The sequence below is a fragment of the Alosa sapidissima genome, chromosome 19, assembly GCF_018492685.1.
Source record: "Alosa sapidissima isolate fAloSap1 chromosome 19, fAloSap1.pri, whole genome shotgun sequence".
Lineage (NCBI taxonomy): Eukaryota > Metazoa > Chordata > Actinopteri > Clupeiformes > Clupeidae > Alosa > Alosa sapidissima.
Window position 1 is genome coordinate 24313149 of NC_055975.1, and position 24721 is coordinate 24337869.

At 41.0% G+C, this 24721-nt stretch overlaps 1 protein-coding gene across 2 annotated transcripts in view; it reads left to right on the forward strand.

Moving 5' to 3' along the window:
* Window positions 1-133: 133 nt before the first annotated feature.
* The window catches only part of babam2 (BRISC and BRCA1 A complex member 2), a 42398-nt gene continuing 17810 nt past the window's right edge, over window positions 134-24721 (forward strand). Inside the window, exons 1-6 of one of the 2 annotated variants that reach the window (XM_042072886.1) lie at window positions 134-228; window positions 2371-2524; window positions 2686-2762; window positions 4356-4450; window positions 8467-8661; window positions 9939-10013. In XM_042072886.1, coding sequence (XP_041928820.1) covers window positions 2388-2524; window positions 2686-2762; window positions 4356-4450; window positions 8467-8661; window positions 9939-10013 — 579 coding nt within the window. In that variant the 5' untranslated portion in view covers window positions 134-228; window positions 2371-2387. The other variant, XM_042072885.1, reaches the window with a different exon arrangement.

The window sequence follows — 24721 nt, forward strand, 5'->3', positions numbered from 1 at the left end:
TTATTGTCTTTTTTGATCATTCTAATCAAGAACAGAACTGAACCAAACAACACCTAAATATAGCGTGTTTGTACATTATTGACAAAACTATGAACAGGCAGATCATCAAACAGCTACCAGCTATTCACAATGTGTGAAGGACCAGACATGAATAATAACAACGGAAGTGCAGAATCGAGTTGTCAACACTGATAATTCAATCGAAGTTGCCTTTCGAGGACCGATCAGGTACCGAGCAAAATATCCATTTGTACAGCATTAAACTGGGTTATTGCGAATAATACCTTGCCATTGTGCCAAACGTGTTGGATCAAGCACAACTAGCTTGCATACAAAGTTAGCAAGCTATCCTATAGCTAACTTAGTTTACACACCATCCATCCTTATCCTTATCGAGCATGTCCATCTCAGAAATTCACTGACATGTCATGCCATATACAGTCTATCAAGTGGGACGACTCCTAATTTGTGTGATTTAACCGTACGCTGAGTGGTGAGTGATATTAGCCTCTTTGAAGTGTGGTAGAGTAGATATATGTGGGCATGATGGTGAGCTTCATGCAATTTCCTAACAATGAAATGTTGTAGAAAAAAGTCCTGTATACGCTTCCATAATGCCCAAGAGGCTTGTGTTCAATTCATTTTCGTAAAGGGTGTCAAGGTTAAAAATGTTGGTCAGTCAGCCGGCTAGAGTGATAGTTTCAGAGTCAAAGTACCCCAAGTCCTTTGTGGAACATTTTGTGTCCAAAATGAAAACGGAAAGCCTTTTTCAAATGCTGTATTAAATAATACGGTAACGTTACAGTGTCTCCTATTGCTGAGGCACTGAAACGGATTTTAATTGATGGATCAGGGCTTGTTTAATTGTAATGGTCAACAAGCCTTTGGTTTGGCCTTTTGAAGCACTGCCTTGCTGTATTTGGTTGAGAGCAGCAGCTTTTCCTTCAGTTTCGTTCTGTGTATAGAGGTCCTGTCAGGACCTCTGTTAATGTGAACCTGCAGCTAGACAATGTCAGAATAGATCACTTAGTGAATGAGGGTGCACGTCTGCTGTTCAAAAGTTGAGCCACTTTTTCCCCACTCCACTACATTATAGACAAAATACTGACTACTTTTAACCTACATGGTTCTTGCATAGTTCGGAGCTGTGCTGTTGGTCACTGTCCTCTTTTTGGAGGAAAATGGCTTTGATCAAGCATCATTCACAGGGTGTGGTGTAACATTGCAAACTGGACTGATAGCCTTCTTTCTTAAAGATTCATTTTATTCTGTACACATTTCCCATTTTACCTCCTCCACCATGCTTGACAGATGGAGTTGAACATTCCTCCAGCATTTGGTCAGCATCTCACAAGTCACAAGCATTCTTCTTTCTGATCTGTTGCCTACCCATAGATTTGTCTCTCCATAACGCTCTTTTCCAGTCTACCTCTGTTGACTGTGTTCTCTTTTCCCTTGTTTTTATTGTCCAATTTGAGATATGGCTTTTTCTATATGACTCGGTCTAGAATGCCAGCATCCTGAAGTCATTTCTGTTGATGCTGACTGACACTGGTGTTTTGTGGGTAGCCTACTAATTACCAAAACTGCCAGGTTGAGGACCTGTGAGACTTCTGTTTCTTAAATTAAACATTCTAATGTATTTGTTCTCTTACTCAGTTGTGCACTGGGGCCTCTCACTCCGAATTCTGTTCTATGGAAAACAAGGACAAGGATTCTATTCTATGACTCCAAACTTTCGAACAGTATTGTACACTAAATTTCGTTAAATTCTGACCATTAGGAATGCTGGCATTAGAGCATTGTTGCCCGGGGTCTTTTATCTGCGACTAAAGCCATGGGCATCAGATTTGCTAGGGACATAGATTACTGGGCTGTTATGAAACCCAAATACATGCACCAAATTTTGAATGCTATTGTAATTGTGTTAAACTAATTTTCAATTGAGCAGGCCTGGTGTTTATAAAATTCATGTTTTTATCATTCATGTTTCTTATATGTACATAAATGATCTGAATGTTAGAAACATATTTGACAATATTTTTGTAATTGTGTAACCATTCATACCAATAGTAACCACTTTCAGGAACACAAACTCTGTCATGATTATGCCTGTGCTGAAAGTTGATGTATAAGTATATATACTCTTTTGATCCCATGAGGGAAATTTGGTCTCTGCATTTATCCCAATCCATGAATTAGCAATTCATGTAACATTTAATGTATTCATTTCATGTAACATGTATTCATGTAACATTTCTGAATAGTTTTCATTAATTAGCACAATGGGTGTTTTCTTCATTGTAACTCTTCAAAACTGTATGGGTCTTTACATACTCTAATGTATGATGTACGCCCTAAATTTACCAGAAACCCTCGGAAAGAAGATGAGCAACTTGTCTCCTGAAGTGGCGCTTAGCCGAATTTCACCTGAGTTGCGGCCATTATTGAGCAGTATTATCCGCAATGGCAGTGTGGGCCTAGATTCTACAAACTGTCTACGTATAACTGACCTCAAGACTGGGTGAGCAACCTTACAAAAATAGCCTTTTTTTTTCTTTTTTTTTTAAATACCCACTTTAGGGCTAATGAATAACCTATTATAAGCACTATTCAGATATATTCATGTTTTTTGTTTTTAGGAGTGAAATTATTTAGTTACTATCACTGTTTCTCTCTTCTCAGATGTACCTCCTTGATGGCAGGCCCATGCTGTGATCGTTTCAAGCTGCACATACCTTATGCTGGAGAGACACTCAAATGTAAGTGCCTCTGCTAATTCAGATAAAATCCCTCTTTGGAATAACCTATAAACTCATGTTATCAAAACACTCTCAGCCCTACAGTACAAATGTGGCTAGATGCTAAGACTTCACAGGGCTATATACCTGTGTGCTATAATTTTGCATACTGTACGCAATGGAAGTGTGTGGGAGACAGTGGTGGAGGAAGTACTGAAACTCAGTACTTAAGTAAAAGTACAAATACACAGAGAAATATTTACTTTAGTAAAAGTAAAAGTACCACAATGACAACCCTACTTAAGTAAAAGTAAAAAGTACCTGCTTTTAAATGTACTTTAAGTATTAAAAGTAAAAGTATTTGCATAATGATTTATTCTCTTAATATCTATATTCTAAAAGGAAAAATCAGTATGGGCTGTGGCATTTTAATTAAGCTAGTTTTAGGTTATACTCGACTAGATAGTTTTAAGTTAATGCATTTGTGCTTACCATCTGTGGCGCAGTTTACATTCTGACCTACAATTCTAGAGACTGTAATTCTGGTTATCTACTAGGGTGATCTGCTGAGTAATATCATTCAGCAAAACACGAGAGCCTGAAGTTTAACGGGGTAGACAAGGGAAACGTCGGGTGGATCGTAATGCCAATTATGCTGATTGAACAGAAACGTTGCTGAGAAAGGTGTCTTTATGATTAAGTTCAGTTTCACTTGCAGACGCATAGACATTGAATGAGCGCTCACGTTACTACCCCCCAATTGTAGGCTATGCATCTTTATTTAATCACACACAATTAAGGAATATTTCCTAATCTGGAAAATGTTACGTTTTTTCCGGCCACAGGTTCATTAATAGTCTACCATTCATTTGTGCCGCAAATGATCAGACGTGTGACAGAAGCATGGGCATAGCCTGTAACTTCGCTGATCCGCGGATAGCAATCTCATCGGAGAGGAGGCCCTAACGCTGCAGATAACAGACAGAGAAAGGCACAGAACACAGTTGCATGTATAGTGTAGCCATGGGTCTGGTGAATATAGCCTACCGAATGCAGATGGCTACAAGCTCACGCTTTGCCTGGTCTAGACTAGAAGCTTATGTTTCTAAGAATGCACGTAGCGCTCCAGAATCTTTGGTAGCAACCCCCCCGGTAAAACAAACGTGTTTGTCAGAGAGAAAAAAAAACTGATCATAAAATTTATCGTAAAAAGGAACGATGGTGTTGTAGAAATGTAGCGGAGTAAAAGTACAGATAATTGCTGTAAAATGTAACGAAGTAAAAGTCAAAAGTATGCACTATAAATTTTACTTAAGTAAAGTACAAATACGTGGAAAATTTACTTAAGTACAGTAACGAAGTATTTGTACTTCGTTACATTCCACCACTGGTGGGAGAGCAGCTTGTTTTTGTTCAATGAGGGTGTGTGGAACATAGGATTTGCTTGGAATATGAAGCATTATTTGACATTTTCTTGTTCTGTAATTGTTTGTTAATCAGGTTCTTTTAGTTTGGTTAAACGTTTATGCCTTTACTTTTGATAAATTGCACTGTTGACAAGAAAGTACATAATATACATATATATATATAATAAACATAGTATTTCTCTCCCAGGGGACATCATCTTTAATGCAGGGGATCCTATGCTGCCCCCGGATTTTATTTTCGGAGAGGATGCTGAATTTCTTCCAGAACCATCAGAGCTTCCAGTGAGTATTCTTGCTCAAAGTAGACAGCTCTATGACAATGCTTAATCAATGGTACAAGAAAAAATCGTTCTTATTATTAATTGTATTTGGTAGATAATGTCAGTCCCGTTTTATATTACATGTTTAAATGAAATTGCTTTTAATTAATAAAAAATACTAAAGAATAAAGATTTGCTGCTTCAAACCATTTTGTCATTGTTGTAGTAGGATTAGAAAGCTTCATGAGCAGCTTTTATTTTGCTTTTGTAGTAGATCTAATGACCGTTAGTACCAAAGGAGAGTTGGTACTCCTGGTATTAAATTCCATTGCATTTGTTTGTATTATGTCGATAACATACAAGCATTAATATATACAAGGATACAAGGAAGTTTATTGTCACATGCATATAGTTACTGGAAGTAAAAAATGCAGTGAAATTATGTCTGGTGTCAGCCTATTTGTGCATTTATGGGGGCGGTAAAAAGTGCAGTAGAAGAGGGGTTTAGTAGATTAAGTGGCAAGGGCTGCATAAGAAAGGTGTGGGGGGGGGGGGGCACCAACAAGGAGCACCCAAGAGCCAAATAATAAATATATACAGCACTTTGCTGCGACTGCATGCCAAATAGTTTTACATGGTTTATGGGTCAGATAGAAGGGCCCCTAGGCAGAACCTTGCTTAGGGCCCCAGGGAAGTTATGGGCAGGTATGGCTTAGTTTGAAGATCATCTGTACCAGCCAGAATGCCTGCACCAATTTTGGTGAAGATTGGGAAATAATGTTGCCTGCGATAGTTCCTTTATTCGATTCATAATTATGGTAAATTAACCAGACCTGTGAGCAGAAAGTCTGAGCCCATACACCAAGATATTTTAACATGCCACATAGGGAAAGGAGAATTATAGCTGCCATTGCTCTCACACCTGATGTGTGCACCAAATTCACTCACACCTGATATGTGTGCCAAATTCCATGGGTTTCTACTCATTTGAAACACTGCTCATAGCTCTTCCATAGCTTAACCCCCCTCTCCTTGCCCTTCTCTCTCTCTCTCCCCTCAGCATGCACATTAAATCCAAATAAAACATTCATAATCGAAGCAAGCAAGGACACGTAGAAGACGACTAGCTAAATTGATATTAAATCCATCATTATTAGCACGCTGCACAAATTTGTTTAAAAGTCTTGCATTCAAAACCAATGTTTTCCAAGACTCAAAAGGGCCTGTCCCAAGGACAAAAAGTCTTACTTTGAAACTTAAACATACATGGGGAAACTGAACAGTCCAACCAGTAAACTATGATAAGCTAGCCAACTAGGCTACTTTGTTTACAATATTTCAGGCTTCAACCAGAGCTGCTGACGGCTGAAGCAGCAAGATACAGAAAGGGGTAGAGCTGTAATAGAAATAGTAGCCTACCTAGGCTATAATCAATATTTTCTCATTTTATATCAGTAGTTTATATATCAATATCATATTAATATAATATATTCATATATTATAATATTGTATATGTGTATTCAGGGTTCAAATCAGTCCAGTTTATACAGGTTTTCAAATATTCTAATACAGCCCTAATTACATCCAATTAAATTTGGTGGTGAAACTGTCTAACAGGAAGTTAGCTAATAGACATAATGCAATAGTAATGCAAAACTTGCTGGCATTGCAAAACTTCCATTGCAACTGCTTGCCCCCCACATTGCTGGTGGGAGCTATATTTTTCAAAATCAGATTCTTTCTCTCTGTTCCCATTCTCTCTGTTCCCTTCCGACTGCGGCGACTGTGAACATTTCTTGATTTGAACAATGTTATAATGTAATGAATTTAGACACTACACTGGTTTCAGTCATTAATGACCGAAGCAGAGCTCGCCTCTGTGGATGGACTGCCTCAACCTTGTCCTCCTTCTGTCTCTCACACTCAGTGAAGCTTGCAGCGATCTTTTGACTCAAAGGAGCTACAGAAATAAGGCTGAAATTGCATTACCATCATCTGAGAGGTTATGACGGCGAGCAGCATAACATTTCCAGCATTTTGTCAAGGCAGTTGGATTTTCTTGATTTGCACTCACTGTTTGCACTCAGCCATCTTGGTTTTATTGTAAATTTAATTCCGTATTCTTAAGTAAAGCAGATCAGTTTATAACACCGTCACCAGCACTCTCTGTTCTTTATCATGTTTCTAGAGATATTTTTCATAATTTTCACCTGACCTTGTATCAGGCTTTCCTCACAAATCAGTTGTGCACATGGAAAAAAGACAGCTTGTGTGGTAGGGCTTTAGAGGAGTGGGGAGGAGGGCTTAAAAAAGTGTTGATAATTTGTGGTAAGATGTTTATTATTTGTATAATCTGAGGAGAGACGAATACCTGTTTACTTTAGTTAACAGAATTACTGTCAAGTGGCATTGTTTATGTTAATGTAAACTTGTGGGAGAGGAGGTCAGTGGAATTGCACATGTGCATGATACATGCAAGACAACTGATGCATACAGTAAATCACAAAAGCCAAAGCCTCCCAGCAGCTTGTATAACCTCACTAACCTAAGCTAACTCCCACTCGATCCTCGCTCTCGTATAATGAGGTCTATTTTTTTTATTAATAGACGTATTTATTCATAAGAGGATGCCTCCATGCCAGTAAGTATTAAAACCAACTGGTAATGGCAAACAGTTTGTTAAATCAAAAATAATTTTGACTGATGTACAGTACAGTGCTAAGCAAGCAAAGACTCACATCAATTATCTGTATTAATGAATAGGCTGTTCCTTTGAACTATGCTTATGCTAGTAGGCTTTCCACCCTGTGCCTTGGCATAGATTTTCCATTTCTGGCACAAAGGGAAGGACTTTGTCTGCTGACATTGATGTGTGGGAGTTCTGGCACAAGGGGTCAGAGATGAAAGGGGAACTTAGATGTTGCCGTGGTGCAACTGCCATAAGTTAGTTCCACTGATGAGGATCCATGCTGCCAATCTGGAAAGGGTTCAGTAATGGGTGAACAGCCACTTATCTGAATTACTGGGATCCCCCCAGCATTTCCAGACCTTAAAAATAAATATGAAATGTAGACATTGAATATTAGATAATAACAACAATGATGGCAAATGTTAAGGCTGTAATGAAAGGTAAAGATGAGTTTACAATGCTTCTGGGATGTATCGAAGCAATCAGTGTGTAACAGAGCTCTAACTAGGTTTCAAATACAATCTGGTAATACAGAAAAAACAACAGCTTTGGAATTGTTGGCTTTTATTTGATTGCTTTCATTACATCACAGAATGGGGTTTCGGCATTGTTTCGACCACCGTATCCAACATAACATATCCTAATAACCACTCCATAAAGTCTTCTCTAGTACATCCCGAAGGCATTTAATGGGGGTTAAGGTTAGGACTGTGGTGGCAGATGCATGAATGGATGAACCACCCATTCAAAATTGAGCTTGGTGAATCCTGGCATTGTCACTCTGGAATATTCCTGTGCCTTTAGGGAAAGACAAAATTAGCTTGGTAAAAGTTGCTTGGTTTGGTTGTTCCAAGCATACCATTTAAAAATGTATAGTGGCACAAAATTGGAACTGCATTGAAAACTTGACGTTTAAACCTAGCATAAAGGTCTGCGTTATAAATCACACCAGTAAGTCTTAAAACAGTCGACCTTTGTCTGACCCGTTTTCCTTTTTCCTCCGAATCTCCTCTTGTCTTCTCTGCTGACACGTCATTTCTCATCTCCTCTGCCTGTCCTCTCCGTTGTGGCCTACAGCGCTATATGTCCTGGCTAAATTCCCAAACTGGCTCATTCAGTCTGGCCCCATAATCATCCACCAGTTAAATTGGTTCATTCACTCCTTCACTCTCCACCTCAAGCTGGTGGGTGGTAAGCGTTCTGGCGCATAATGGCTGCCATGCATCACCCAGGTGGGTTCTACACATTGGTGGTGGTTAGTGAGGTTCCCTGTTCACAGTAAAGTTCTTTGGGTGTTTTAAAAGGCGCTATATTAATGCACTGTGATGTTGTTGTTGTTGTTGTTACAGCACTTGTGTGCCTGGGATGCGCAGGACCCAGAGTGCCTCTTACAGCTGGTGAAGGAGCTTCTCCAACAGTACCACGGGTACCAGTGCCAACGGCTGCGTGAAAGCTCGCGACTGCTCTTTGAGTACGACAGTCTGTTGGAGGAACCAGGATATGGCCGCAGCATGGAGGTCTACGCTGGACGGAAAAACAGCTGGGTACACCCACTTGCATCTTGGTTTTCATGTTTCTTGGTGTTGTAAGCCCCCAACGTTGTCTTCAAGGCAGCGCTGCCTGGAAGGTGCTAGGGTTAGGCATGGGTTAAGGTTAGGATTAGGGTTGGGGTTAGGGTTAGGATTAGGTGCCTTTAAGTCAACAGTGGCAGCGCTGCCTGGAAGACAGCGTTGGGGGCTTAAAATACCATCAAGCGGTTTTCATGGATACACACATACACACATGTGAAGACCCACACAGACTCAGACAATCGGACTATTATCCAATTGTCAAATGACTATTATCAGTTTAGATTTTGTTTCTGTTTAATCACCTGACAGCAAGTGTGTACAGCAGACTCTGCGCAGTGTTTTTTTGTCTTGTTTTCATCACTTTCATGAGGATGACGTGTAAAGCTAAAGCATCATTTTAATCATCGTCTACAACAATGGACAGATGACTTTGGAGTCAAAAAGTAGAAAACATCCATACACAATATTTTGCGAAGCTCACACATTAACTCACACATGGACACAGACACATAAACATACACACATGGACACAGACAGTGTCCATCCAGCCTGCACACTGTGCACAGCTGCATTGAGCTCACTTCAGGAGCAGTAATCAGCCTTTTATATTATTCGTCTGTGTAGGCAGATTTGGTTAGCAGTGTGAACTCAAAACTGCAAGAAGTCTCAGATCTACTTCATGGGTGGGGAGAACTATTTTAAGAGCTGTAAAATGTTTTACTTGTGCAAAGGTTAAAGAACCGATAGAGCCTCCACAGCAGAAGTAGCTATGAGGAAACTGTTTTGTAGTGGTGGGGGTAGTCAGTTCCATGGATGGATGTTTTAACGGCCACTGTGGTTTGTGGGGTAACAGACAGTGATTTGGTAACTTTTTGGTCTTACATGTTTCTGTTTTTGTAGCATAAAGCATTACTATTTTGTTCAAGGAAGGTGTGTGTCTGTGTGTGTGTGTGTGTGTGTGTGTGTATTAATAGATAGATAGATAGGTAGGTAGGTAGGTAGGTAGGTAGGTAGGTAGGTAATTACTTTATTCGTTCCCAAGGGGATATTATGGGGAAAAAGCTACATACTTCTCTTTGAATAACTGAGACCACAGCATAACAGTGAACTTGCCTCTCTGAAAAATGATGTCCTGTCGCTTGCATGATCTTGCCCTTTTGGATTGCAGCAGTGGGCATGATTGACAGGAGAGATGTGAGACTGTGGCAACAATGTAGCATATGTTTGTTTATTTGTTTGTTTGTTTTCAGACAGGAGAGTTCTCTGCTCGTTTCCTGCTTAAACTCCCTGTGGACTTCAGCAACATCCCTATCTATCTCCTCAAGGTATACACACCCACACACGCACACACATACGCATACGCACACACACACACACACACACACACACACACACACACACACACACCCACGCACGCACACACACACATACGCACACACACACACACACACACACACACACACACACACACACACACATACGCACACACACACACACACACATGCACATACGCACACACATACGCACACACACACACACACACACACACATGCACATACGCACACACCCACGCACGCACACACACACATACGCACACACACACACACACACACACACACACACACACACACACACACCAACACACACATGCACATGTGATTTCATGAGCACAGAGATGTCATGACACACATAGTGTCTATTAATAATGGTAATTAGTAATGGACATACATTTCCATGAGTATTCTTGTGCATATATCAGTAAGACGATAGTAGAGGATAGTGTGTCTGCTTTATAGTCATTGTTGATTAAACAATGTTCATTTTGTTGGCTGTGTGTGTGTGTCTGTGTGTCTGTGTCTGTGGTCGCTGGTTGTCGGGGCTGTGAGTTGACTAATCAGTGGCCCGTCATTCTGTATCAACTCTGAGTTGCATGCTGACTCGGCTCCAGGCTATGCAGGTCACGCAGGCCCCCGCCCCCACACCCACACCACGCACTCTGCTGCTGCCACCTCTCTCCACTGTTCCTCTCTCTCTCTATCTCTCTCTCATGCTCTATCTCTCTCTCTCATGCTCTCTCTCTCTCTCTTATGCTCTCTCTCTCTCTCTTATGTTCTCTCTCTCTATCGCTCTTGTTCTCTCTCGCACATTCTCTCCATCACAGTGTGTGTGTGTCTGTGTCTGTGTGTGTCTGTGTGTGTGTGTGTTTGGGCCCTCAGGAGGCCTTTGCTCTATGGCCTTTTCCAGTTTCAGCCATGTTTGTCCTTTTCATTAAGACGAAATGATGGTTAACATACGGAGAATAGCAGCTATCATCAGCATCACACCCTTATGTCAGGGGTGAAACATACACACATGGACACAGACAGTGTCCATCCAGCCTGCACACTGTGCACAGCTGCATTGAGCTCACTTCAGGAGCAGTAATCAGCCTTTCATATTATTCGTCTGTGTAGGCAGATTTGGTTAGCAGTGTGAACTCAAAACTGCAAGAAGTAGGCCTACACAAGCATATACACACACATGTTGATACGGGCACACTCATAACTCAACTTGAAACACTCCTTATATTCCTGGGGGAGTTATTTGACATGTTGAATTACCCCAGAGGAAATAAAGCCGTTGTAAAATAGAAGCTCAGCGGCTAGGCTACATTTCCTACAGGATTTTAAAAGCGTGAACGAGGCCCCTAGGGACAGACCACCTGATGCCACATATCCTGTTTATTGTGAAAACACCTCTGTTTATACTTACAGCCTCTTAAAAATTATACAATATTTTCTGAGGCTGCAGTGGAACACTTGAGATAAATACTCCATAGTCCTCCATGGTCCTCATAATCCGTCAATGCCCAAAGACTTTTAGGGTTACACTAAATGAAAGACTTCCGGAGGGTCGGTCTCAAAGGAAAGTAGAATAGAGTTGACAGTTAGGTATTGCTTTGACAGGTAGAGTTGACAGGTAGGTCTTGCTTTCTCAGCACTTTTAGTGGCCCAATTGACATTCTGTCTCCAGACTATGGACTTTTATTTCACTGTAGCCTGGTGAGGTTGCATTTATCATGCTTTGAAAGCATGCTTTGCTAGTTCACACTGGTGGTGGGTTAGGTCATGGTAGTATTTCTCTGGTCTGTTGTAGATTCCAGTGCTTTTTTCCTCCTTTTTTGGTGTGTAGCTTGTCCCTCAGCTGTGTTTTCTGCCTGTGTTATGTTTCCCTAGTCTCCCTTCTTTCCTACAAATATGCAAATTGAGCAGAACTAAAATTCAATTATTTACTCTAATTATTTTGTTCATTTCCATCCCCCATCACATTCCCGTCCCATCACACAGCATTCCGTCTAAGCCCCCACCCCACCCTACCCCACCCCACCCTGCGCTGACTCTCCCACGGCATTGCTTGTCAGATGTGGTAAGGGTTGAATGAACCCTTAGGGCATCCGTGTTTCCTCCACCCCCATTTATTTAGACAAAAAGCTTTGCACAGCTTTTTATGTTCTACCCCCCTCTCTCGCCTCCTCTTTACGATGATGGTGAAGTAGAATTTAGATGTGTGGATTTGTTTAATGTTATATTTTAGATGTTACTACTATGAATATACACTGTATCTCTTTTGACACCAGTGTGGAATGAGGTGCAGTGAAACAATATGCAAACACAAACATAGACCACAGCCTGGGTATAAAGAGACGAAGAACGGGGTGTTAAGACAACAGTCTCGCAGAGAAGGGTTTACAAAGAGTCAGTAGTTATGGAGCATATATATTTTGGGCCGTGACATTGAAAGCTTTGTATGATTCATTTTAATGGCTAACATTTTACACCTCTTTAGTTGTGATGTCTGGTTTCCCCTGTGGCTATATTTTCCCATTATCTGTCTTTACTCTATTTTGAAGGTACAATATAAAATGTGGTATCAGTCATTTCAGTCTCTTGGGAGGAAATATTTTAAAAGTACTAGTTTTGCATTGTATTCTAGGAACAAGGCACTGGGTTTTTATGTTCAAAGGTGTGACATGGTTTGGGGAATTGAGAGTGCAGAAGAGGGTATATCATCAAAATATGGGTGTGACTCGCAGGGAAAAGAGGGACTGTACTTTTACTGTCAAGCTTATAAAGGCCTTCTTCATGAGATGTGCACATGTCGAGAATCTTTGTATGTATGTATGTACACATGAAAATCCCCAGACATTAATATTACCTCAGGAAACCCACACATTGAAGAAAGAAATCCAGAAATTAAAATCTGTACATAAAGTTATGTGTAATAAAGTGGAATGACACAGGGGGAAAGTATTGAACGGGCCAACTGAAATTTCTTAAATACATTATGGAAAAGCCTTTGTTTGTAATGACAGCCTCAATACATTTCCTGTATGAAGAAACTAATCAGTCACAGTATTGAGATGTGGTTTTGGCCCATTCTTTTAAACAGATAGTCTTTAAATCTTGAAGATTCCAGGGGGCCTTCTTGTGAATCCTAATCTTTACTTCCTTTCATAAATGTTCAATTGGATTAAAGTCAAGGCCTCTAAGTTTCCTTTGCTGGAAAAAAATACTCCATTTATCGTTCCTTCAGCTATATGAAGTCTGCCAGTACTATGAGATGAAAAACAGCCCCACACAATGATGCCTCCACCTCCAAAACTTCACTGTTGGTATAGTATTTTTAAGGTGATGTGCAGTGCCATTTGTCCTCCATACAGCCAAAATGTTCAATTCTGCTCTCGTCTGACCAGACTACTATCAGCCTTTCAGTGTTTCATAGGCTTGTCCAAATGTTTTGTAGCAAACTTTAAACAAGCTTTGACATGTTTTTCTTCAGTAATGGAGTCGTGCGGGGTGAGTGTGTGCATGTATCTAGTGCCTCCAAGTCTTTATGGAGCTTTCTCCGAGTGGTCCTTGGCTCTTGGGCAGATAATGGCCCCAATGCTGCTTACTGGAAGATTCTGAAGTTTTGAAATACATCTGTAACCAGTTCCATTGATGTGTTTTGCAACAATTGGGGTATGGTCTTGTAGGAGAGTTCTTTGCTTTTACCCATCATGATAATGCTTCTTGTGTGACACCTTACAAAATACCTTGTTATAGCCCATAAATATGTATTAACCCAGCTGATATTAATTTGCACAGATAGGAGGTATAATTACTTTCTAACTACGTTTCTAACTAATTTTAGCTGGTTCCTTGCCTTTCCTTCACTTTTTCTTAGCGTGTTCAACACTTTTTTCCTGCCATGTTTCACTTTATTACACATAACTTTACTTATGGACTTTATTGTTTGGATTTCTTCATGTGTGGATTTCCTGAGTTAATACTAATGTCTGGTGAAAATTTCATGTGAATAGCCTCATTGGAAATATACATACTGGAGAAAATGTTGACACGTTCAACATCACGTTTGTACAGTACACACACACACACACACACACACACACACACTTTTATTCTTTCATTCGTATCTGTGGTTTAGTAGTATAGCAATAAAAAAGCTTATTGCTATATTCTCTTTCATGGCAATAAATATATGAGGCACTGAATTCTTTGACAGAGTACGTAACTTCACTGAGGACACTTTGATCCAAAGTGTAGGTGTTGGTGTTCTTTTTTTTCTGTCAGGATAAAAAAGGAAACATGGAGAACTATTCTCATTTCTGTTGTTGTTCTGTCTGCAGCTTTTATGCAAATGTTTTGTGTGGAAACCACAAGAGGATGTGCCCTCAGGATGCTACTCCATCGCATCCTCTTAACCCTCTCCTACTTGATGACTATATCTACCAGTGTAGTCACTATCTCCCCAGCAGTTCTTCGCTCACTTCTTTTCTCCTGACACACCTTGACCTCCCTATCGCACTCTTCACCTCTGCTGTGATAGAGAGAGAGTGAGTGTGTGTGTGTGTGTGTGTGGGGGGGGGGGCATATACAGTATGCTCTTTGGCTCTGCTTTTGAACACATCATCAAGTTAGTCAGAATTCCCTGTGTCTGGGATACTCTGACTCTTAATCTTAATGTGGTTGAAGTCTGTGGAGTTAATCTACAGCAGGGATTCCCAAACTGTGGTACGAGTACTAGGGGGTACGCAAGATGAAAAGGGCAATGTCGGAAAGGTGTTAAAAATGATGAAGTCATTAATAATCTAATTAATTCATAGATAATAAATAATTTTGAATCGGGTTATAATGATATGGAAACATGAAATTAAAGGAAATCATTTGTAAACTCTATAGTAGGATATGTTTTCCTTAAAAAATAAGCTACCCACAATGCACGTGATTTCTTGCAGGCAGCCAGAATATCTGGCGCGTTAGTTTCATGGAAGTATAGGCTAGGTAGAAGGCTACGCAAACATGGAAAACTGGCTTAAAAACAGGGACACTGTCCAAAAGGCCTAATTAAAGCGATCGAAGAGGATCAGCGAAAGAAACAGATTAAGAGACAGGTAACGATGGGACGGGGGTCAGAATGGTGGAGGTGGAGCGCAGGGGGATAAAAGAAAGAACGAGACAGAAAAGACTGCGCGAAGAAAACGAAAGTATGATGAGGCATATAGCCCTCGGCTTCAAGTGGATTGGGAGACAGACTGCCCAAAGCCACAGTGCGTGGTTGGCAGTGAGGTGCTATCTAACCATTCTAATGGGGTTCTCTACACTGTTTTTTTAGCGTGAGAGCTCATAGACCAGTTGCACATTTTGATTTTGTTATTTGTTATCATGTAGGGCGGCTAATTAAACATGTTACCTGGAATGGTTCAATAGAATGTGTTACTTTTTTATGTGTCGGATGGCGGGGGTACGCGAGCCGAGTCAGGATGTAGAAGGTGGTCCGCGGGAAAAAAGTTTGGGAACTGCTGATCTACAGCAAGTACTGAGAAGAGGAGTTAAAATTAAAAAAAATGTCATCAGGCAACTCATAGTCCTGAGTGGTGAAGGAAAGTGAGTGGGCACGTTTTTTAGTCACGTTTTTAGTCAGTTTTTCATCAGTAGTTCTCTTCAGGAAACACTGCCACTTCTCCACCTAGCCATTAAAGACAGAGCAATAAGAGATTACCTTTCACACACACACACACACACACACATTTAGGTTGTCTCAAAAAAATGTGAACATTTGGAACCAGAAATTAACCAACATCCAAAGCTCCTGTCTCTGGCAGGCAGACAGACAGACAGGCAGACAGAGAGATGAGATGCTACTGCTAGCTCTTTTGAGTCTTATCAATCTCAGCACCTGAGGACTCTACCCAAAAACACCATCCCTGACGCACCGCTTGGCTTCAGCAAAGCCTAGATTAGTGGAATGGAGAGTGACATAAAGCTCCTTACTCCGCGGCCCACGCCTGTGAATCACTGGAGCTTCAGGACCCAGTGCCTCAACATGGCAACATGGAGGGGGGGCTTGCAGCATCCCAGGCTGTTTGATATAGTTCTGTTTGACACCATCGTGTTGAGTTGTGTGTGAAGTGTCTGTCTGTCTTCTTCATTAGACTGAGATCTCTGAAACGCACATTTTTTGTGTTGCTCTTTTCAGTGAAACTTTTAGTTTTTTACATTTTTAGTAGTGTTATCAGAGAATTAAAGCTGCAGTAGGCAAGATTTTTTTGATCATATTCAATGAAACCGACACTATGCTCCGACAGGACAACATAAATCAGCCAGTTTTAGAAAAAAACCTGCACTTCTACCTCCACCCAGAGCCTGTTATTTGTTTTGCAAAATTCCATAGCTCCCGGTTCTTCTGGTCTTCTGGTCAGAGCAGGGCTGTGTGAGATTTGACTGTCAATCACAGTCTGGTGCAGTCTGCTGCGCACTGACGAGCACAAACTCGATGAGGGGATGCTCGGTGGTAGTGGAGGAGGGGCATGAGAGTTGTAAACATTCAAAATTTTGGTTAAGTCCCCATAATCTGTCAGACTTGCCTACTGCAGCTTTAAATGTTCTCTCTTTTCATATTTCTCACATCCCTTATCACACATATACAATCTTTACTGTTCTCTTCCTGTACAGACCCTCCTGCTGTAGTATTGTTGGGCAGCCCAGAGATTTGGTGGCTCAAGATAGTTCTCGAATTTAAACTTAAAAGTATTCGTATTTGCCTCCATTTGCTAAGTCCTTGTTTTGCTCAGAATGAATTTAGACGTACTCATGCACGTGTGTGCCATTGCAATCTTTCTTGTCAGAAACATGGGCTTTGAGATTTGACTGGAGAATGTTGATAAGGAGACTGTGGGTATGACATCATGTTGTATGACTCTAACACCCTTCATTGGTTTTCCATTTTGTTGGATGAAAATAAAAGATAAGTAGTGGTGTATGTCTGTGTTCTTCCTGGGAATCTTTCTTTGTTCTTCCTGGGAACTCCAGTGGAAAGAAAGTTTGAGACACAGACTCATTCACCACTCCCTTGTGCAAATGTATCAACAAAATGTGATTTCTCGAATTGGAATCTAATATCATTTTATATATTTTTAAAAAAGCCCTTTGATATAAATATTTTCTGTTTATTAATTTTACAGGGCAGTGTTGAGTCCTTGTATTCCCTCCGGCAAGGAGGTTATGTTTTCATTGCAACTTGTTTGTCTGTCTCTAAGCAAGGTAACACAAAAGCCCGACTTTAGTTTCAAATTTAGTTTGCAAATTTAGTTTCACTTTTATTTTGTGTAGAACTGCACAGTCTGTTCCCACAGTTTAGATATTGTGGTAAACCGCAGAGGAGGTGTGTCAGGGACTTCCGGGCCTTGACTTCAGGCCCATGCAGCCCATATGTTTCAGGACTATGGTATTGTTCAGTGGATTAATTTGATTTAAAAGAACAGTTAAATGTAAATGTAAATCTCTAGGCCAAGTATACTTGCGTAAACAAGGAATTTGGTCTCTGCATTTATCCCATCTGTGAATTAGTGAACACACAGAGCACACAGTGAATACACAGTGAGGTGAAGCACACACTAACCCGGAGCAGTGAGCTGCCTTGCTACAGCGGCACTCGGGTAGCAGTGAGGGGTTAAGTGCCTTGCTCAAGGGCACTTCAGCCGTGGATGTGGGCATGGGAAAGCAGTGCTCAACCACTTCCCCCCACCCACATTTTTCCTACTGGGTCGGGGATAAAACCGGCAACCCTTCGGTTACAATCCGGAACTCCTAACCAGTAGGCCCAGGTATGTTAAGGCATGTTAGGTATGTTTTTTTTTGTGTGTGCAGCAAATGACTAATGTTTCGATGTAGTTATATCTTCATCAAAGTCCATGGAGTCCATGGATGTGGTTACATCTGATGAAGATTGAAACATTAGTCATTTGTTGCATTATTCTAATATAAAAATAAGCAACTTCAACATCGGTGTGCTCAGTTGATTCCCTGATTGATTCCGTTGTTTAAAGAGTCCCATCATTTTTCTGAAAAACCTTGTGTGCCTCTCGGCATTGCTCTTTCTATGCCTGTTCCCCCACCCCTCCACCTCCATTCAAGCCTTCATTCAGGTATCAAGCCCCTCATTCTAGATAGATAGATAGATAGATAGATAGATAGATAGATAGATAGATTTTTTTTACTTTATACATCTCCAGAGAAATTTTAGGCATCCAGTAGCTTTTTTAACCATAACATAACAAACACACATATCTCACATACATAAATATCACTCACAGAAATGTAAAAATTAAAGAGCATGTGAAGTGATTATCTTGCTGCTGGCACAGGTGCATGGATTAATCATACTGTTTCTTCTGCATGTCAAGGCCGCCATCATGTCACTCATTTCTGCCTTTGTCTTCCTCTTTCTATTATTGCTCTGTTCTGAGGGTGTTCTGCTCTGACGGTGTTCTGTAATGTGAACTTCTGTCATCAGGGGGATCATTCGGAAACAGGTTTAACAAACTCTGAGGAGCACCTTCGATTGTTGGTTGGAGGCACTTTGTACTGTGTGCTACTATTGTAGGGAGAAGCTTCAGGAGTGGGCATAATATATAGGTTGGATTCAGTCATTTGCTATGATAACTGACACAAATTTTGATTTCTGACACAAAGTTTGATTACCTTTCTTTAAAAAACAAGAGTTTCGCTTATCTCATGGGGAAACAATCTTAAAAACTCACTCTGGCAAAAATCTACTTTTTAACCTTTTTTATTTTATTTTCCCAAATCACTGAAGTAACGTCGAAGCAGCGGTAGATAGCAGCAGAGTAGAAGCTATCAGGCAAGTGTTAAATAAACTCCTGGTGTACTTACAAACTTTCCAATGCCTTGTTTTATGAGTAAAGTTGGTTCTATTAGCGCCTGCAGAAAGTCATTAGTTTCTGACAGCGCTACTCGACCAGGGTTCGACAAAGGGAAAACAGGTTCTGGGAGGGTGTTTGGCTCGGGGTCATGGTGCAAAGGACCCTAGAGTGAAATTACTCCGAACCATAGCTTTAAGCAGTAAACACCACAGCTAAGTACTTCTGGTTTACTGTAGATGGGCAGTGTACTAGTTGTGAGGTTTCATAATAAAGAGTCAGAACAGCCCATTGTTGCGTTACCACGGATAGAACCTAGTTTTGACCGACATCTGGCCTGTGGAGTGGCGTTTTCCCAAATTATTTGTGGGGAAAAAAGACACATAAGCAACTGTATTCAGGAAAAATTTTAACTTTTTGCCGACACCACTATAGTTTCTTCCAGTGTGTTTTGCAACAGTGCATAGAGTAGACACATAGAATGGGTTTATGTGCAGAAGCAGTAGCTAGTGTTTCAACCGATTGCTTCTGGTGAAACGGACAGGAGATCACTGAGCATGTACAGATCAGCTTACAGTTAAAGTGTTATACTACAGTACAAATATAACAATGAATTCTGACAGATTCACTGGCAGTCCATGTATGTCAGTGTGTAGTAGAATATCATATTTTACATCAGTGTAAACTGCCTGTGTGTGGCTCCAAAGCAAAGTTGTTGGTGTCTATGTGAGTTGTTTATGTAAATCCAAACAATATTATTTGAATTGTATTTTTAATAGTCCTGACAGACTTCAACAAACCGAAAGTTTTGCCATACTGTCTATGCTACAGCTGCTATAGCTACACCAGTTTACAATCGTACTATTAACATAGCTACAAACCTGTCAAGACAGGGTTAGTTAAAATATTATTATTTTTTTGTTGAGATATTTAGGGATTAAGGTTTCCTTATACATCTAAGAAGACACAAAGGGGCTTAGGGCGCTCAGGAGACTTCAGATAGTTCCTTGCTCAGGTGCTCTTCTGCGACAGGTGAAGTGAGAATCCAAAAAAGAAAAAAGAAATTGAAGAGGCACTCTGAGGTTGAAAAAATATTTTTTAAAAAGCCTTTAATTTAACATGGAGAGAACTGGTTAAAAGCACAAAATACATCTAATTTCTCAGGGCTACAAATGATAAAGGTTACCAAGCTCCTCTCAAGGACTTTCACTATGTTCCCTCACAGAGAATCCTCCTCTATATATGTGTGTGTTTGTTTTCCTTTGTGTTTCTAAGCGACTTTGAATGGTTGGACAGAAGGACAAGGACAGCTGTCACATTTCTAAAGCTGTCATGTCAGATACAACAGAGATGGAAGGCCTGAGGGAGGTTAGATGGAAGGAGGCAAGCAGGGAAGCAGAAATGCGGTCTGGTTTATGTCCACGTAGAGGGCCTGACCAGGGGCTCTCCCCGTCAACTCTCTTCCCCTCACTGGAGTAAGTCTTCTGACTCATACTCTCTGAGAAGGACAGCAGTGGAGTAACTCTGCCACACGGCCCCACTCTCGTCCCCCAGCAAGGGGCCTTTAAACACGTATTACTCACCTCCCAAGTCTCTTCATTAGTTCCCCACAGTGAGCATGGAGAGGTTCATTTTAATGATGCTTTATTTTTGTATGAGGCTCTTTAAAAAAAAGCCCCAGGCCTCATACAAATACAGCATCATGCATGCCCCAAGCATGTTTAAGGAATTACTTATCATCTTTATCCTCTTTAATGCAGCACTGTAGTTTGTTACAGTGCCTACATAAATTCAGCGGCCTCACATCCAGCTATTGCTCCTGTAGTATGTAGTATAGTATAGACCCTTTCAAGAGAGTTCCATTATCAGCATCATTGTTGGCCCCACAAGACTTCCGTTTTAACATTCCATATGTTATCTTAATGCAGAGGAAGTAGATTGGGAACCAAATAGAACGTTCAAGCATTGTTTTTGTTTTTATTGTTGAAAGGGTCTATACTCTTTTAATCCCATGAGGGAAATTTGGTCTCTGCATTTATCCCAATCTGTGAATTAGTGAAACACACTCAGCACACAGTGAATACACAGTGAGGTGAAGCACACACTAATCCCAGCGCAGTGAGCTGCCTGCAACAACAGTGGCGCTCGGGGAGCAGTGAAGGGTTAGGTGCCTTGCTCAAGGGCACTTCAGCCGTGCCTACTGGTCGGGGTTCGAACCGGCAACCCTCCGGTTACAAGTCCGAAACGCTAACCAGTAGGCCACGGCTGCCCCAAATGTATGGTGTACATATTAGGACATCCTCAGATGTCAGAGTCAGGTGTCAGACATCAGATGGGAAGGCATCAGGTCTCAGGAAAACTTCTGTCAAGTTACGGAATTACACAGTCATGTCTCAGACATCAGATGAAAAGCTGCCAGGTCTCAGGGGAAAACGTCTGTCATTACGGAACTACACCGTCAAGTAAAAAAGTGTCAAGTGTCAGGAAAATCCCTGTCAGGCAAAACGACATCAGGTGAAACAGCCTCAAATGAAAAGTTGTCCGAGTATGTCCTAATACTGTATGCCTAAATATGCACACCGTAGTAGTGAGATGCAGTCTGAGTAAAAGTGTGTTCCTTTGCTGTAGTCTCAGGTAGTTGCTTGCTGTGTTGGACAGCCAAGATCTATCCTACTTTCCAGGTGGAAAACCCCTGTCAGGCATTTTTTGACAGCTGACCAATCACAAGAGGAGTTGGGTGACCTATGGTTTCTTAGCTGGCTTGATTATTATGACCGCCGCGCAGCGAAGCGGCGGTCATATAGGTTTAGTCAGATTTTTTTCTTTTTTTTTCTTTTTCGCATGTCCAAATTTCCGTCAAGGATTCCCGGGACACTGAAAGACCGGGGTACACGAAACTTGGTGGGCATGTAACCCCACATGGATAGCATGGAACCATCGTTTTTCGTTTTGATCTGTAGCCCCCCCGCTGGACTGGACCCCTCCGAAAGGAGGGTAGGGCAGACACAGTTTTCTGTGAATATCTCGAGAACCGTAGGGTTTAGGAGGACCATTTTTTTTGCATGTTGATCTCAAGGGGCCATGTCAACCCATTCCATAACCACTCATTTCATGTATAGCGCCACCTAGTTAAACACAAAAAAGTAAAAATGAGGTGTTGTAATCGCAGGTATCTGTGACCTAACATAGTCAAACCTGCACGAAATTGGAAGTGTAGGATCATTATGACACCCTCTGAATGCACACCAAGTTTCGTGGAATTCCGTTCATGGGGGGCAACACAATAAATTAATTTATGTTACTATACACCAACTGGCCTGTAGGTGGCCGGAGACAGTTTTCTGTGAATATCTCGAGAACCATAGGGCCTAGGAGGTCCACCTTTTTTTTGTATGTTGGTCTTAAGGGGGCATGTCAACCCATCCCATTACCACTTATTTCATGTATAGCGCCACCTAGTTAAAAATTAAAAAGCAAAAAATTAGGTGTTTTCATCACAATATCTCTGGCTGACATGGTCAAAACTGCACGAAATTGAAAGTGTAGGATCATTATGACACCTTCCGAATGCATGCCAAGTTTTGTGAACTTTCGTTCATGGGGGGCCTTACAATAAAATGATTTATGTGTACATTTAGTGACCGTACACCAACAAGGATTCCTGGGACACTGAAAGATCGGGGTACACGAAACTTGGTGGGCATGTAACCCCACATGGATAGCATGGAACCATCATTTTTCGTTTTGATATGTAGCCCCCCCCCGCTGGACTGGACCCCCCCGAAAGGAGGGTAGGGCAGACACAGTTTTCTGTGAATATCTTGAGAACCGTAGGGCCTAGGATGACCAATTTTTGTCTGTATGTTTGCCTCCAGTGGTCATGTTAACCCATTCCATGTGCACACATGTGCATAAACACACACACACACATACATTCACAGTAATCATACGTATGACACATACTCACACAGTAGACATATGTACGCATGCATGCACATGCACAAACACACATACGCAGACAAACACACAAGCACGCACACACACACACACACACACACACCCACACACACACACACCCACACACATAAACATAAACGTGTGCACGCACACATGCACACAATTCAAGAATTTCTCAGAATTATGAACAGGCAAGATGGGGGTAGGGTTGTATAAAATGAATTTTACATGTGAAATCTATGAACTAATCATGTTTTGGTACTTGTTGTCTAGCAGATACCTGTGAGAATTGAGTGTGGATAATGCAATTTAGTGAGACAGTTAGAATCATATAGGCCTTTCAGCGTGATTTTTTGTACCGCTCTGCGTACAAGGTACATCTAGTTTTGTGAATGTTTAACCATTCAACACGTGCTTTTCCTCTTAAACTCTCCCTAAAAGGCCATCATTCTGAACCCTCTGCACTGTTGAAAATAAGATTGGTGTTTTGTGGTTACGACTCAGGTCTTCAGCTAGCAGCTCTACTAAGAGGTGTCTTTTACTCAAACTGGAGATTCTGATTAGAGTAACATTTAGATTTAGCATTATATAATGGGCCTGTGTTTGTGTGCATCTCCAGAGACATGCTGATGAAGGCCTAATGGCTGAAACATTAGTTTTTTACCCCTGTCGCTACTAAGGAAGACATTAAAAGAGTTATTTTAAAAGGAATGCAAACTTTTTTCGATTTTGTAGGTAGTGTCTCCAGTAATTAGAGGTTACTAGAGAAATTGCACATTCTGTTATTGCCTACATGTGCTAGATGCCTCCTGCCTCTCTTTGTATCCTGGTTGCTGGTTTTGGTAAAATATTTTGTGAAAGTATGTGTATATACCTTTGTAACAGGGCTTGAAAACGAAATTATTTTTCAAACGTTCCGTTCCGAACGGTTCAGGTAGGCCTATGTTTAACGTTTTCGTTCTTGCATGCGTTCCGCCACCAACATATCGGTCCTGAACCGGTTCGGAACGCAAAATATCGTTCGTTCTTAAAGTTCCGGCAGTGTTTGGCGGGCCTATCAAGTCTATTTTTGTGAACTTTACCTTAGAATAGACGTACTCATTATTTCCCCTTGATTTAGCCTATACCGTAGCTATGCCCAAAAATAATAAATCACAGGCGGCATCCAAAAACATTCAGATGGGCTATCCATCCCATAGCCTACAGACTTACTGTAAGCCTAACCTATGCCTATAAATAATTTCTTATCAAAAATATTTCTGGATACGTGCTAAACTCCTTACCTGGTTTTATCCATATGGATTTCTTCAAAGGCTTGCGCTATAATTTCCAACCTGTCTGTTGCTGACAAGGCCTATCTCAAATTTCCCAAATTTAACTCTTCTACATAGAATAGGCTATAATTGCGCAAACATTTCAAATCCCGACTTTAAAACGACAAGGCGTGGACAGGCAAAATAGGCTATTACGCATAGGCTACAAACAATTTCCAAATAAGTTTCAGTAGCCTACGCTACGAGCTGGCCTAAGATCCGAAGTGGCAGACGGATAGGTAGGCCTAGTTGGCTACATAGCGGCTTGTTAGCTCACATTAACAGTGTAGATGCGGGCTTGTTTTTCGCACAACCGGAAATAGTCTCCCTGACATAGGATATGCTTTTGTGAAATTTTATAAAATATATAGAGAACGAAAAAAAAACGTTATTAACCGGTTTTGTGGATTTCAGAATAACGTTTCTGTTCCGGAACAGTTGAAGACCATTTTGTTTTCGTTTCCGTTTCTGCTCCTCGTAAAATTCCGTAAAATTCCGTTCGTTTTCGGTTTTCGTTTTCGTTCCTTGAACCGGTTCGGAGCCCTGCTTTGTAATATACATT